Below are 14,207 nucleotides of genomic sequence, written 5' to 3'. Positions count from 1 at the left end.
GTATGTGGGAGTGGAGTTAGAGAGGGAACAATGGCACTTGCTCCGTTTGGATTTCAGTCCCTTTTGCCACTTCCCACAAACAAATTGGGCCCTTCTGGTGCTGATTCCCGGGCAGGTGGGCTTGTGTGCATTCTAGGACCCTGTGGGTCTCCCCAACGAACTCTCCTGTGAGGCTGGGAGTCTCTCCTGGCACCTCAACTCCCACAAGTGTTTTCAATTGGTGCTTTTAGGCTTTATTTCCCAGTGTTGGGGCCCTGAGTTGCGTGGTGTGTCTCACTGCTCATTTTTTGCCTGGTTTATCTGCACACGAATGTGTGACTGTGGTCAGCCAGCCGCCTTGTGTGCCTTACTGGGTCTGCCCATTGAAATTAGTACAAAAGAAAATTAAAACCCCTCAAATAATTCCATGCAAAGAAAAGTATTGTCAATCTTTTGGTGAGCAGTGTCCAACCTGTACACCCACATGGATAATCAGATGCGGAGATAGTTTTACATGCGTAGGATCACACTGTTCATGCTGTTTTGCAAGCAACGTTTTATCAGTGAACAGGATGTCATGAAAATCTTTTCATGTCGGTTCTTTTAGAAAGAACTTTCCCTTTTCATGGCTGCATAGTATTCCAGCAGGTAGCTACTAGTCTGATGATAATGACTATGTTTATTGTATGGACAAGTCATTTATTTGACCAGTTTCTGAAGGGGTTTCTTCAGGGTCTCAGCTAGGGATTTGCCTGTCTCTTGAGCCCTGAACCTCTGGCAATGAGCTGAGTCCTTATGGGGAATGGTAAATGCTCTGTTTACAAAGCTGGGTTACAGAAACCAGGAGTGGGACTCGGGCTGGCAGCTGTGGCTGGCTGAATACAGCTGACATTTAGGGAGGCTTCTTTTGTGTGAGTCACTGTGTGAAGCACTTCAGGGTGCATTTGTGTAGAGAAGGCATAGCCTCCCCCTTCAGACTCTCTCTCTCTCTCTCTCTCACACACACACACACACACACACACACACACACACACACACACTTGCATCAGAAAGGGAGAGGAAACTTGAGAGAGAGGCATGGGAACCAGAGTCTGAGGAGATGAGCTCTGGTCCTGACTTTTCAGTTCCTTCCTCACAAAGCAGTGAGAGCAGGTCACATCTCCTGGGGCCTCTGCAAATACAGAGTTAAACCAGTTTATTCATGAACTTGAACGGGGGAAGACCTACATCTTTATTTTCACTAACCTCTAATTGAAATCCAGCCCTTTTTTCAATTAGGAATGCAGATAACAACCCAAAGTAGTGTTAGCAATACCTGTGACTTTTTCTAAATAAGAACTGTACATTCCTTCATATCACACAACAGTGTGGCTGATGCCTCGGCACTACTAGAGAATTCCAGTGGCCATGCCACTCCCCACTGGGGAGTATATCATGTGTTGATAAAGAAGCACATGTATTCCTAAACCACACAGTTGGGTTTTTTAGAAGATTTTATTTATTTATTTTCAGAGAAAGGGTAAAGGAAGAGAAAGAGAGGGAGAGAAACATTAATGCGTGGTTGCCTATTGAGTGCCCCCTACTGGGGATCTGGCTCGTAACCCAGGCATGTGCCTTGACTGGGAATCCAACCTGCAATCCTTTGGTTCGCGGGTCGGCACTCAGTCCTTTGAGCCACATCAGCCAGGGCACACATTTGGTTTTTTAAAATATTTTGATAACTTTCTCATTATGACTGGTTTCATTTGTAATGCCTATGTATGTTACTTTATATATTAAAAACCTTATTTTGAGGAGAAGTCTATTCATTTCCTTCAAGAACTGCCAAAACCGTTCATGGTTTAAAAGAAAAGAAAAGAAAAAGGAGATCTTTTAGGGGCCTCCTCACTCTAATGGTGTGGATTCTCTCTGGTCCCCTCAGCAGAAGGGTGGCCGCCCCCACCACTTCCTGCCAGTCATCCACTTAATAAAGAACCTTAGTAAGCACCAAGCACTGGGTGAAATGAAAGTCGTTGGTCCCATCACGTACTGTGTGCATTGGTCTGTACCGTGTGCAGAGCCATTAATAGGGACCTGGCTGAAGGTGGGAGGGAAACGATCCCCTCCTTGGTGAGATCCTGGCCTGATAGAGAAGGCGGGGACCCCACGGACCCTAGGGAGCTCCTAGTGTGTTCGGGGCAGCTGTGACCCCACCTTGGCAGAGGAGACTAAACCCTTATTACGTAGGCTTAGATTGACTCCACTGAGGAAATTTGCAAAAGAGAGATCAGATCTTCATGTCCTGTGGCCGTGGCTGCTGGTTTGGATCTGAGGAAGGACATTCAGTCCAGGACTTGAGCAGTGAATACCCAGCCCCAATCCCTCAGATGAGAACCCCACTGGAGTCCAGCACTGACAACCCACGTCCCCTTCCCCCGCCCATCTCTTGTTCAGATACCATCTGGCTACACATCCGGTCAGAAGGCCAGTGGACAAACAGGCTCTACGAGTCCTTCAAGGCATCAGACCCAGTGGGCTGTGACTCCAAGAGGCTGTCAAGGAGTTTGAGAATGAGAAGGAGCCAGCAGAAGCCCCAGGTAGGTGGCTGTGGGAAGGAAGTGTCCACCATGGAGGCCAACACATGGGGACCAAGATGCCTCCTTCCCAGTTGGTGGGCACCGATCACTGAGCAGCGGTGTGTACATTGTCTGAGCAGCAGCGCGGGGGCCAAGGCAGCTGAGCTCTGTGTGATGCAAGAACCTCCCTGAAGCCTGACCCCCAGGTGCTCCCCAGACCAGGTTCTCTGTTAGAAGGTGGGGGAATAATGAAAAGAGAGGGGCAGTTGAGATCAGGAAAATTCACCTTGATGTCTGCTCCACCACTTGCTAACTGTATGGCCATCCACTCATCCTTTTATTTTACTGAGCCTCAGGTTATTCATTTATGAATTGGGGTGATTCCCTTCTTTTGCTTCCCTTTCTCACACATTTCTTTTAAGGACCAATGGAATGAATGACTGTAAAGTATTGAGTGACCTAGGCTGCATGGTCCAGGTGGGCCATTCATTGTCATCATCAACACCATCAGCATCAGCATCAGCATCATTGTCTTTTGAGCCCCAGTGAAACCCACAAAGCTGACAAGTTCCTGGAGTGAATACAGTGCCTGTATTCCTCAGTGCTGGGAGTGGAGGAAGACACAGATCAGAGCAGCACAGATGGAGGAAGTAAGAATAGATGAAGCAGGCCGATGGTGCCTGAAATGTAGTGGGCTGCACCACCAGGCTGGGAGGCAGGTTCACATGTGAAACCCTGCTGAAGGTCAAAAGAAGAGAAGCCCTCAGGTCTGACTGAGCCTTGCCTTGCCCTAAAAGAATTTAAAGTCCAGTGGGAAAACTGGGTGGAATCCTGCCTGGCCAGACCAGAGGACCCTTCTAGAATGCTGCCAAGAGCAAAGCTTTAGGAAATGGAGGGCTAGGTGGAAATAAGAGAGCGTTCTCTGCCGTTAACCAGGGGATACTTCCTGAAGGAGGAAGCTGACTTCCGATACCAGGAGAGCCTTGGTACCCCGGGAACCATTAAAATCTGTGTTTCCTTGGGGCCTTTAGCATTGCTGCCAAAAAATAAGTTGTCACAGTCTTTCTGTTGGAAAGTTTGGCCATATGTGCAGTATACCCACTGGCCCAGCAATTCCATTTTTAGGGATTTGTCCTAAAAAAGCTAATTAGATAGGTGTACAAGAAGTATGTTCATCACCTTGTTCATTCATTCATTTAGCAAATATGTATTGAACACAGCACCTACTGTTTTCCAAGTACTGTTTTAGATGCTGAAGATACATCAGTAAGCAAGATAGACACAGTCATTGCTTACGTTGTGAAGAGATAGACAATTACCCAACAAAATAGATACTGTATCAAATAATAACAAATACTATGAGGAAAATAAATCAGGGTAAAGAGGTAGTTTTCAACCTTTTTCATCTCATGGCATGCATAAGCTAATTACCAAATTCTGCAGCACATCAAAAAATACATTTTTTGCCATTCTGACAAAAATAGGTATCATTTTGATTGACTTACAAATAATAATAATAGTAATTACCTACCCTTTTTGTTCCAAAGTGCCTTTAATAAATATTAGGTACCTATACCTGTATATGAGTATATCTGGTACCAAGAATTAACCAATCAGATGCAGCCTTATTATGTGACATGACCAAGATATAGCTCTTTGATATGACCTATATATGCGTGTTTATGGTTCAAGACAGGGCATTCACATCGAATGTCCATTGTTGCATTGGTTGTTGTCATTTTTTTATTTGACAGTCTAAGGGAAAAGAGGTCAGTGCCCCTGACTGAATAGTCAGGTGTTTTGCATGTTTTAATAATTCTTGCAGCACACCAGTTGAAAAATCACTGGGGTAAAGCATAGAGATGGAAAAGGTGCAATTTTGTGAATGGTAGTTGTTAACAGAAATGAGGATAATCAGAATTTCACAATAGGGAAGAAGCTGAATAAGTTACTAATCACCCTGATAATGGAACCGTGGGTCACCTAAACAAAGATAAGCACCAGGAAGCATGAAAACCTAGACACGATGGAATTCGTGGGAAAACCAGGTCACAGAGTCGTATGTTCCATTTCTGTAAAAGTGTGTGTGTGTGTGAGAGAGAGAGCAAGTGAGAATCTGGAAGCACATGAGAAAATGTTCAGAGAAGTTATATTGTCTGATTCAGGTACTTTTTCACTTTATTCATTAAGGTTCTGTAATATCTCAATCTTTAAAACTAATGGATTCATTTTGTGATTTAAATAATACAGCAATTCCCTTTTTGAAACCAAACAGGGATTGCAACCCCAGCCTGACGACTCCAAGACCTTGGCACAGGGACCGGTGGCTTCCAACAAGGACGTCACTGTGGAGCTGACATCCTTCAGACATGAGGATACTCCGTGGCAGGGGGACGAGGGCCTGGTGCACACAGGGACAAAGGACAGGACTCAGGCACAGTGGGGAGCCCCCGCCAGCTACCCGATTCCGGTAAGGCTAAGGGAGCTGGGCTAGAGGCTGGAGAGCCAGTGGGTTGTGTCCCCAGCAGTGGCGGGTCCTTGGAACTTGGCAGGGGAGGCCTTCAGGGTAGTCCACATTTAGGGAGCACCGCACATTTCACGGTGTCTCTGCAGCCAGTCATCTGCGTCCCACCTTGGTAGCTTTTGCCATATTCACTTCCCACCTAACATTAGGTATTTCCTACTTAGCATTTCTCTTTATATCCCAACATGACTTTAAACTTAGTTGTATTTAAAAAGGACTCTTTCAATGGCTCTTGTTAATGGAAAACTAGTATCCCATGCCATAAACAGAAAGCAGCTCTAAAAGTAAAAACAATGAAAACCAGCTGTTATTAGATTCTTGCCAGATGTTTCTGCCTGCCAAGGCTTGGAGCCGGAAGCTGCAGTCCACTGCTCTGCCCGTGTCTGTTTGTCCTCTCTCTCTCTCTCACTGTTAAAAGAAAAAAAAGACGAGGGATTGGTAAGTGTTAAAGACGTAGAAACTATAACATAAAGCTTTCTCTCTGCAATCAGGATTTTAGAAAATTAAAAGGCACAAGGTTGCTCACAGAGTACTTACACTGCTTAAGCCACCGTAAGTAGCTCACGTCTAACACCATGGGGAATGCAGCTTTCCCCAGATGAAGGAGTGGCACGGGGAATGTCAAGAATACTGGACAGGCAGGAGACCCAGGCTGAAGAGTTGACTGCCTCGCTGGTGCACTCTCAGACTCAGCTGTGAAATGAGGGATTGGCTTGGCTGACTGTGAAGTCACTCCTAACTCTGCCTTTTGGCCCCAGAGAGGGAATTAGCACAGGGCCCTGTAGCCTGTCTGTGGGTCTGTTTCCTTTACTTTCCAGAATCTGAACTCAACAAATCTAGTCCGACTGCCTGCCCTTGCTCAGTCCTGGAGGAGTCAGGCGGGCCTGCTCCCTGACCCCAGGTAGCGCTCAGTCAGGCTGGCCCCTGGCTTTCCTGTCTGGTTCAGCTGGGCAGTTGCTTCGAGGAGGAGGGGCAGCCACTTCCAAGAAGCTGGATGCTGAAGGATGCACAGGAATTTGTCAGCCGGGGCCGGGGAAACACTGCTCTAGGCTGAGGGAAAAGAATGTCTAACCTCTGACCGGTGCGGCTGTTTGGTAGGAACTGTCCCACAAAGAGAAATGTTGCTAGCTCGATTCCTGGTCAGTGCACAGGCCTGGGTTGAAGGTTCAGTTCCCCTACCCTGGTTGGGGAGCATTTGAGAGGCAACTGATCAATGTTTCTCTTTCGTGTCGATGTTTCTCTCCTTCTCTTTCCCTTCCCCTCTCTCTAAAAATAAAATAAATCTTTTAAAAAATGTTCAAGGCCAGGGGACTTGGCTACATGCATGAAACTGGGAGTGAGTGTTACCAAACACAGACCTTGGTGCAAGCCCAGATGGCACTATTTACACCAGGAATCAACAAACACCAAAATCGGAAGTTTTAGTGGTGATGTTGAAAAGTGTATTTTCCAGAACACCACTGATGTTCTCCCTTTGAAGTGCTCTGTGCTCCCTGGAATGGTTGGGGCAGAAAAAGCAATTCCCTTTTCGTAAAGTTGCTCAGACCGGCAAGGGCCAGGAAGCCTCTGAGAGATGCTTGACATGCCCACTCCCAGAGACCCACAGCTCACTACTGTACTCCTCACAGGTCTCCGAGCTGTCCCCTGAGAACCACCAATTCTGTAACATCAAGGTAAGTGGTTCCAGAAAACCCTGCCCCCACCTGCCTGTAGGGAAGGCTAGCTGTGGCCCTCGATGCCCAAGTCCCACAGGTCCCCATGGGATGACTTCCAGGTATCCAGGTGATGGAACCAAACCCTCTGTCCCAGCTGCACACAGGGACGCTGGGTGAGCCCTGCTCCCATCAGCTCTGCATTCTGGAGTCCTAGGGCTCTCCCAGACGAGTGCTCGGAGCACAGGAGTGGGAGCCCCTTAGACCTGGGTCCCAGGCCAGGAGAGGACTGCCTGTGTGTAAAGCGGGTCCTGAAGTTTTGGGGTCCAGCTCTCCTCGTACCCACTCACCCTCTTTCCTCCAAACTCTCCCGTGCGCAGTGCTACATCAATGGCCCTTATGGAACCCCCACCCGCAGGATCTTCGCCTCTGAGCACGCGGTGCTCATTGGGGCGGGCATTGGCATCACCCCCTTTGCTTCCATCCTGCAGAGCATCATGTTCAGGTAGGTGGACAGGCCGTGGCCCCAGCCTGCTTCCTGGCAGAGTCCTGAGACAGCCCTCCCCTCTTCTTTCCGCGCCCCCTTCTCTCCCCTTCTCTGTCTTTCCTCCCCTACTCCTCCAGCCTTTCTTATTTGGGTCTCATCCCCCTCCTTCCTCATAGGATGGGTTCTGTCACTCCCCCTCCCTCCTTGTTCCCTGCCCTGTTCTCTGGGGTCCTGAAAAGTCTCCTACTCACCCTGCATTCAAAACCCCTGCCCCCACCTCCCCTAAGGTACCAGAAGAGAAAGCGCATTTGCCCCAGCTGCCAGCACTCGTGGATGGAGGGCGTCCAGGACGATGACATGAAGCTCCACAAGGTGAGCGTGGCCTCCCGTAGGCGGGCCTGGAGCCCTCTCCCTGGGATGGCACCTGGAACAGGGCCAGGCCCTCCTGTGCCAAGATAGGTGTGCCAAGATAGAAGACGGATGACTTCTCCCCTATTGGGGTCTGCTGGTCCCCAGACCCCCCTGAGTGCTCCACATTTTCTTGGTGCCTCCTAAGTGTCCAGGCTGCCCCCTGCCATCACCCCTTGTCACCTCTGAGAGTTTCTGAAGACAGCATCTCATTAGACACCAAGGAGCTTGAAAGTCAGGCAGCCTGGATTCAGCTACAGCCATGACGCTTACTAACATCACCCAGTGATGGTTTTAAAAATGAAAATGTTTGCCTTTTGAACATGTATTATTTTGACTGGGCCACTTCCAAGAATCCCTTCAAAAATAAGTCATGTTTTTCTGGCTGTCCTCTGTGTAAGATCTTAGAGTGCTGTGTGCTGTGACAAGAGAGTATTGCAGAAAAACCCGACCCAGCAGTCAGGACCCTGGCCTGGTCCTCTGCTGCTCAGTGACCTGGTCAAGGCCCCTCCCTCTGTGAGCCTCGGTTTTCCCTTGTGTTCCAAGGGGATGAGCGCGGTGCCCTGCTCACACCAGGGTGGCCTCGCAGACCACAGGTACGAGCATGCCGTGAGCAGGCAGGCCCCGGCTCAGACCGAAGGCCCCTCTCCCTAGGTGGACTTCATCTGGATCAACCGACACCAGCGGGCTTTCGAGTGGTTTGTCAGCCTGCTGACCAAGCTGGAGATGGACCAGGCCGAGGAGACTCAGGAGGGTAGGAGAGGGACAGGGCCCAAGGGGGTGGGTGTGAGGTGGGGGGGCCCAGGGTCAGGGTCTTTGGTCTTTGGAGAAGGTGTTTCGATTATTCCATTTCTATAAAAAATACAGGGGAGAGAGGGTTCCTTTTATTTCCTACTTAAATGTAACATTTCGTGAAACAAAAACTAAAGGAGGAAAAAGTCATTCATAACCGTACCCAGCTATCCAGACTATTCCAGGCTTTTAAAGGGTCCCTGTTGGTATTTTCTTCTCATTCACTGCTTATAGAAATGTATGCCCTTCTTTTTTTCTAATTTCTCTTTTCCATTACATTTCTTTCCTTTTATTTTTTATTTTTTAAATCCTTACCCGGGCATATGTTTTATTGACTTTTGGAGAGAGAGGAAGGGGGAGAAAGAGAGAGAAACAGCACTCAGCTGTCTCCCATTCACAGCTGGGCCAGGGACTGAACGAAAGGCCGGGAACGTGCTGGACCAGGGCCAGACTCACAGCCTTTGGTTCACAGAACGACACTCTCACCAATTAGCCACCCAGCCAGGGCTCACTATATTTCTTTTAATACAAAGTGAGTACTTGTTAAAAATTCAGGTTTCCGGCTCTTAACTGGTGTGGTTCAGTGGGTTTGGCATTGTCCCGAAAAGGGAAAGGTCACTGGGTCGATTCCCATTCAGGGCCTAAGCCTGGGTTGCGGGTGTGTGAGAGGCAACTTACTGTTTTGCACTTTACATCGATATTTCTCTCCCTCTCTTTCTCCCTTCTTTCCACTTTCTCTGCACTAGATAAACAAACAAACAAACAAATAATCTAATTTAAAAAATTTAGATTTCCAGGCCTCACCAGTGATCTTCCAAAGCAGTTTGTCTGGGTGAGGGTCCCGGAATATACACTTTTAACAGACTTCTCAGATGACTCTTGTTCATCCCTTTTTTAAAAAAAGTTTTCTCAGGGATAATCTACATACAATAAAATTCATCAGTATTGTTTGGAACCACTCTGCCTAGTTTCAGGAGTTGTAACTGCCCCCGATGGCTAACGCTGAGTGAGCGACCTCCGGAATGTGAGCCACTAAGGAGACAAAGCTTGTCCCCTGCCCCCAATGCTTGGTCAGTTAGTTTATGACAAGGTGTGTCCCCTCAGAGGGGGGTGACCTAAGCCAGACTCAGTTACTTGGGAGGCCCTCATGGAAGGACTTGGGGGGGCTGCAACAAAGAGGAGTGATGGTCCCTTGTTCCACCGCCCACCCCCCCCTTCCCAGCTATTCTGACATAGCCTGAGTCCCCATTTCCATCTGGGAGAAGTGCTTCCTGGCTCTAATCCACTTAAGCCTAAAAAGCCATGATGGGGAAGGCAGTGCAGCCCTTTGCTGGCTAGAGCAGGATCCTAGAGCAGGAACCAAGAGCAGGCACCGGGGTGATCAGGCCTAAGAAAGAATATGTAAAATCCTCTGAAACCTGCTTTATTTAGAATGCTCTCATTTAAATGATAAGGGTCCAAGCAAGAAGTTTGTTCCTCAAAGTTGTATGGCTCTTTAGCTATCTGACCCTGACTGAGAATAAGCGGTCATGGTTCTTTGAATGTTATCTATTGTTTGATCCTTACCTGTATTCTTGTGCAAACGAACCCAATAAAAGCCCCTTGAGGAAGGGGCTCTTGGCCCTTCTCCTTTGAGGAATCAGCCACCTTTCCTCCCCAAGCAGATCATGTCTTGGTAGTTTCACTTTCATCCATGGTGGACGGGGGGACTTTGCAGGCAAAGTTGCCCCCCACAGTATAATTGTATAACGAATACAGTGACATTTTGACAAATGTGTACAGTTGTGTGACCATCAGCACAATCGAAATAGGAAAATCTCTATTGCTCCCAGAAGCTCCCTCATCCCACTTTGCATCAACGCCCTCGCCCCCAACTTGTCCTCAGCAACCACTGCTCTGCTCTCTCTCATTATGGTTTCTAGAATTTCATATAAATGGGACCATGTAATGTGTAGTCTTTTGTGTGTGTTACTTCTTTCACTTAACATATCTTTGAGATTTATCCATGTCGTTGCATGTACCAGTAAGTGGTTAATTCCTTTCATTGCTGAGTAGTTTTTTATGATGTATCACAATCTGTTTTTCTATCCATTAGGTGATGGACATTGGAGTTGTTTTCACTTTTTGGCTATTTTAAGTAGAACTGCTATAGATGTGTGCATCTAAGTTCTTGTGTGGACGTGTTTCCATCTCTCTTGGATAAATATTTAGAAGTGGGATTGCTGGGTGTGTGTTAGGTTTAACTTTATTGAGAAACTGCCAAACTGTTTTCCAAAGGGACCCTCCCATTTTGCATTTCCATCGATAATGGATGGGAGTCCCAGGTGTGCCATACCTCATCAGGATTTGGCGTGGGCGGTCTTTTTAATTTTAGCTGTTCTAGAGGGTGTGTAGTAGTATTTTAATGTGCTCTTAATTTGCATTCATCTAGTGACTAATAATATGAAACATATTTTCATGTTTTTGTTCGTTGTTTGTACATCTTTGTAAAGTTTCAAATATTTAGTCCACTGTTTAAACCCAGGTGTTGTCTTCTCTTTATTAAGTTGTAAGCATTGTCTCTGGAGTCTGGAAACAGGTTCTCGCTCAGGTGTGCATCTCATAGACATTTGTCCCAAGTCTGCTGTTTATCTTTTCATTTTATTAAACTCTTTTGAAGCATAAAATGAAAGTGATCAATTTTTTAAACTCTTCATGCTTTTTTTGTCCTGCCTAAAATCTTTGCATTACCCAAGTCCTGAGTATTTTCTTTTCTGTTTCCTTATAAAAATGTTGTAATTTTAGCTCTTCATTTATGTCAGCATCACAGTGAGTTTGACAAGGTCAGGAAGTAAGGTCAATATGCAAAAGTCAACTGTATCACTATTTACTAACAACGAATGATTTGTAATTGAAAAATTTTGAAAAACATGAAATACTTAATGATAAGTGTAGCAAAATATGGGCAAGATCTGAACACTGAAAACTACAAAACACTTCTGAGAAGTGGTTTTCTTCACATTTCTTGTACTTGGAGTTCATTAAACTTCTTGCATATGTGGGCTTACAGTTTTCATCAAATTTGGATAAATTTCAGCCATTCTTTCTTCCCATTTTTTCTTCTTGTCGTTTCCATTACACAGATTTTAGACGGTTTGATATTTCACAGGTCTCTGACACCGTCCTTTTTTATTTTTCCCTTTCAACCTGTTCTTCATTTTGGGTGGTTTCCCTTTCTATGTTTTCAAGGTCACTGATCTTTTCTTCTGCAGCATCTTTTCTGTTATTCCCATCTGAAGCAAACTTTAAGCAGGTTTTTAAAAAAATGCATGTTGAGAAGCTGATACTAAAATTTATTTGGGAAACCAAGGGACCTTAAATATCTGTTAATCCTATTCAGTGAGCTTGTATTTTTCTGGGTCTCTTGTGCCTTTCATCTCTCTCCTCATCATACCTGCTTTGCTTTGATTTTCAGACATTCTCATATTTGTGAAGCATATTTGTCTAAGTCCATCACACCTGTTGTTTCTGGGTCTGTTCCTAATTATTGATATTCTCCTCGTTATGAATCGTGTTCTGCTTCTTTGCACGCCCAGTCATTTTATTAGATGCCGGGCATTGTGAATTGCATGTCGTTGTGTTCTTTTGTGGTGTTTCTTTAAATAATATTTAGTTTTTGTTCTGGTGCACAGTTACATTATTTAGGATAATTTGGATCCTCTCAAGACTTGCATTCAACTTTGGTATGGTGAGTCCAGAGCAGACTTTACTGCGGGACTAATTTAACCTCACTACTAAGTAAGACCTTACACCTCTGAGGACTCTGCCTACTGCCCTGGGTATTACAAGATCTCTCTGCTCTTGCTGGTGGAAGTCCAAATTGCCCCACCTCTGTTTGAGCTCCAAGTACTGTTCAACCTAGTGTTTTCTGGCAATTTTCTTTCACAAATGTACAGATTGATGCTTAGCCAAAGGCTGAGGGGAAGCTTTATGCAGATTTCCAGAGCTAGCTCCCTCCGTGACTCCCTCTCTTCCTCCCTTTCTCTTTCTCTTCTTCCTTCTCTCTCTCTCTCTCTCTCTCTCTCTCTCTCTCTCTCTCTCTCTCTCTCTGTCTCTCTCTCTCTCTCTGTCTCTCTGCAGTTCCCCTTTTCTGGTACTGGGCCTGCATGTTCTAGTTGTCTTGGCCTCCTCGAACCCCAGTTTCTGTCTCCTCACTTGGTGAGACCAGCTCCAGGCTGGGGCAATTACAGGTCTCACTTCCTTTGCTCCGGTGCCATTTACAGTCCCATAGTACCCGTTGACCGTGGTTTTATGCATTTTGTCCATCGTTTAAGGTGAGAAAGTATATATAATTCTTCTTACTCTGACCTATATGTTCAATGCATGGAACCAGTTAGTAGAAATGAACATGTGAATAAACATGTATATTTATTGAGATTGAAGCTTCAATATTTCCCCTGATGCAGTGGCAATAAAAACACCCAAAGAGCGGTCTAAAATAAGCATTTTAGCGTCTGTGAGTTCTTTTACTGTATGGTCCCTCCTTTTACACCTTCATCTAAAATGAATGTTTCAAATGCTGCCCTCCAGCCCCGCAGTCCACCCCTCCCCACCCAGTGTACATTCTACATTGTTTACTAAACCAGTGCTTAGTATGTATGACAACATGCTTCTCTGAGTTACATCACACGGGACATCTTCGTGGCACACTGAGGTTTTGTCCTGCATTCTGAAGTTAACCTGTTAGGTTCATTTTGTTGTTGTTGTTTTGTTTTGCTTTCTTTGTGGAATAACTTATACAGGGAGGAATATCTTTAGATATGTTTCTAACTTCAAGAGAATTAGTATTTTTTTACACTGGTTGAATTCATTGGAAGTAGATCTTCTTTGGCAGTTTAATTATCATAAGGTTGCCATGAGTAAATTGAAATTCCTATAATAAACAGTTTATAAGTTCAAGTAATCAAAGATAGTTTTCTATGAGAAACATTCAAACAGATGTAATTTATGACTACAACAAACATTCAAAGCCTTAAAGCCCAAGTCAACAGTCTTTGGAAGATAACTGTTAAGCCTTAGAATGTTACAGGAACTCTCCCTGCCCTTTCTTGTAAATAACATTATAGCAAATATTTATAGTATCCGCTTTGTTCTAAATGGTTTTATGTATAATAATTCATTAGAGACTGGATTTTATGATGACAAGGGAGGGGAACAGTACAGATTTAATTTAAATTTCTAGTTACTGGTGTGTAAGTCTTTGCTGCTTGCTTCCTCCCGATCTGGGGAAACGAAGGGTATAAGCATTAGCCCAGTGCCTCCTGTTCTCAAGGTCACTTGAGGCAAATTGTCACCCAGGTTTTGCATAAACTGCATCTGAAACTTGTAGCCTCTGATTTCAATTTTAATTTTGATTTTGTATGATAGTTTGAGTTAAAGAATTTGTGACTTATTTTGAATTTTCATAGCTTAAGCATCAGTCATTCTGTTTGGTTTGCAATCTTTATCCCTTGATAGCTATAGAAGCTTGGGCACATTTTTAACTGCTTTGGTTCAGTTTCCTCATCTGAAAAATATGGCTATGACTCATACCCATCTCGTGGAACTGTTGTGGGGATTAAATGAGATGTCATCTGTACAGCACTTAGAACAGTGGCTGGAGCTTAATAACTGCTCAATATATTTGGTAGTAACAGTAGTAATGGTAATAGTAACTGCTCAATAAACTTAATAGTGGCAGAAGTAGTAACTACTCAATAAAACTAGCAATGGAAGTAGCAGTATTTAATGGCTATTAATGAATGATACAGTTAGTGGTTTGCCACAAATTA

General features: G+C 45.2%; 1 protein-coding gene across 2 annotated transcripts in view; it reads left to right on the top strand.

Annotated features, from left to right (window-relative positions):
• Positions 1–14,207, top strand: part of NOX5 (NADPH oxidase 5) — a 38,257-nt gene that overhangs the window by 21,419 nt on the left and 2,631 nt on the right. For both annotated transcript variants that reach the window (XM_053670111.1, XM_053670110.1), the window contains exons 11-16: positions 2,413–2,555; positions 4,810–5,004; positions 6,687–6,731; positions 7,091–7,215; positions 7,485–7,569; positions 8,260–8,359. In XM_053670111.1, the coding sequence (XP_053526086.1) occupies positions 2,413–2,555; positions 4,810–5,004; positions 6,687–6,731; positions 7,091–7,215; positions 7,485–7,569; positions 8,260–8,359 (693 nt within the window). The remainder of the gene's footprint in view (positions 1–2,412; positions 2,556–4,809; positions 5,005–6,686; positions 6,732–7,090; positions 7,216–7,484; positions 7,570–8,259; positions 8,360–14,207) is intronic.

The sequence above is a fragment of the Artibeus jamaicensis genome, unplaced genomic scaffold (genome assembly GCF_021234435.1).
Source record: "Artibeus jamaicensis isolate MK-2021 breed Jamaican fruit bat unplaced genomic scaffold, CSHL_Jam_final contig_548, whole genome shotgun sequence".
NCBI classification, from domain to species: domain Eukaryota; kingdom Metazoa; phylum Chordata; class Mammalia; order Chiroptera; family Phyllostomidae; genus Artibeus; species Artibeus jamaicensis.
This window is presented reverse-complemented; position numbering and strand designations above follow the sequence as displayed.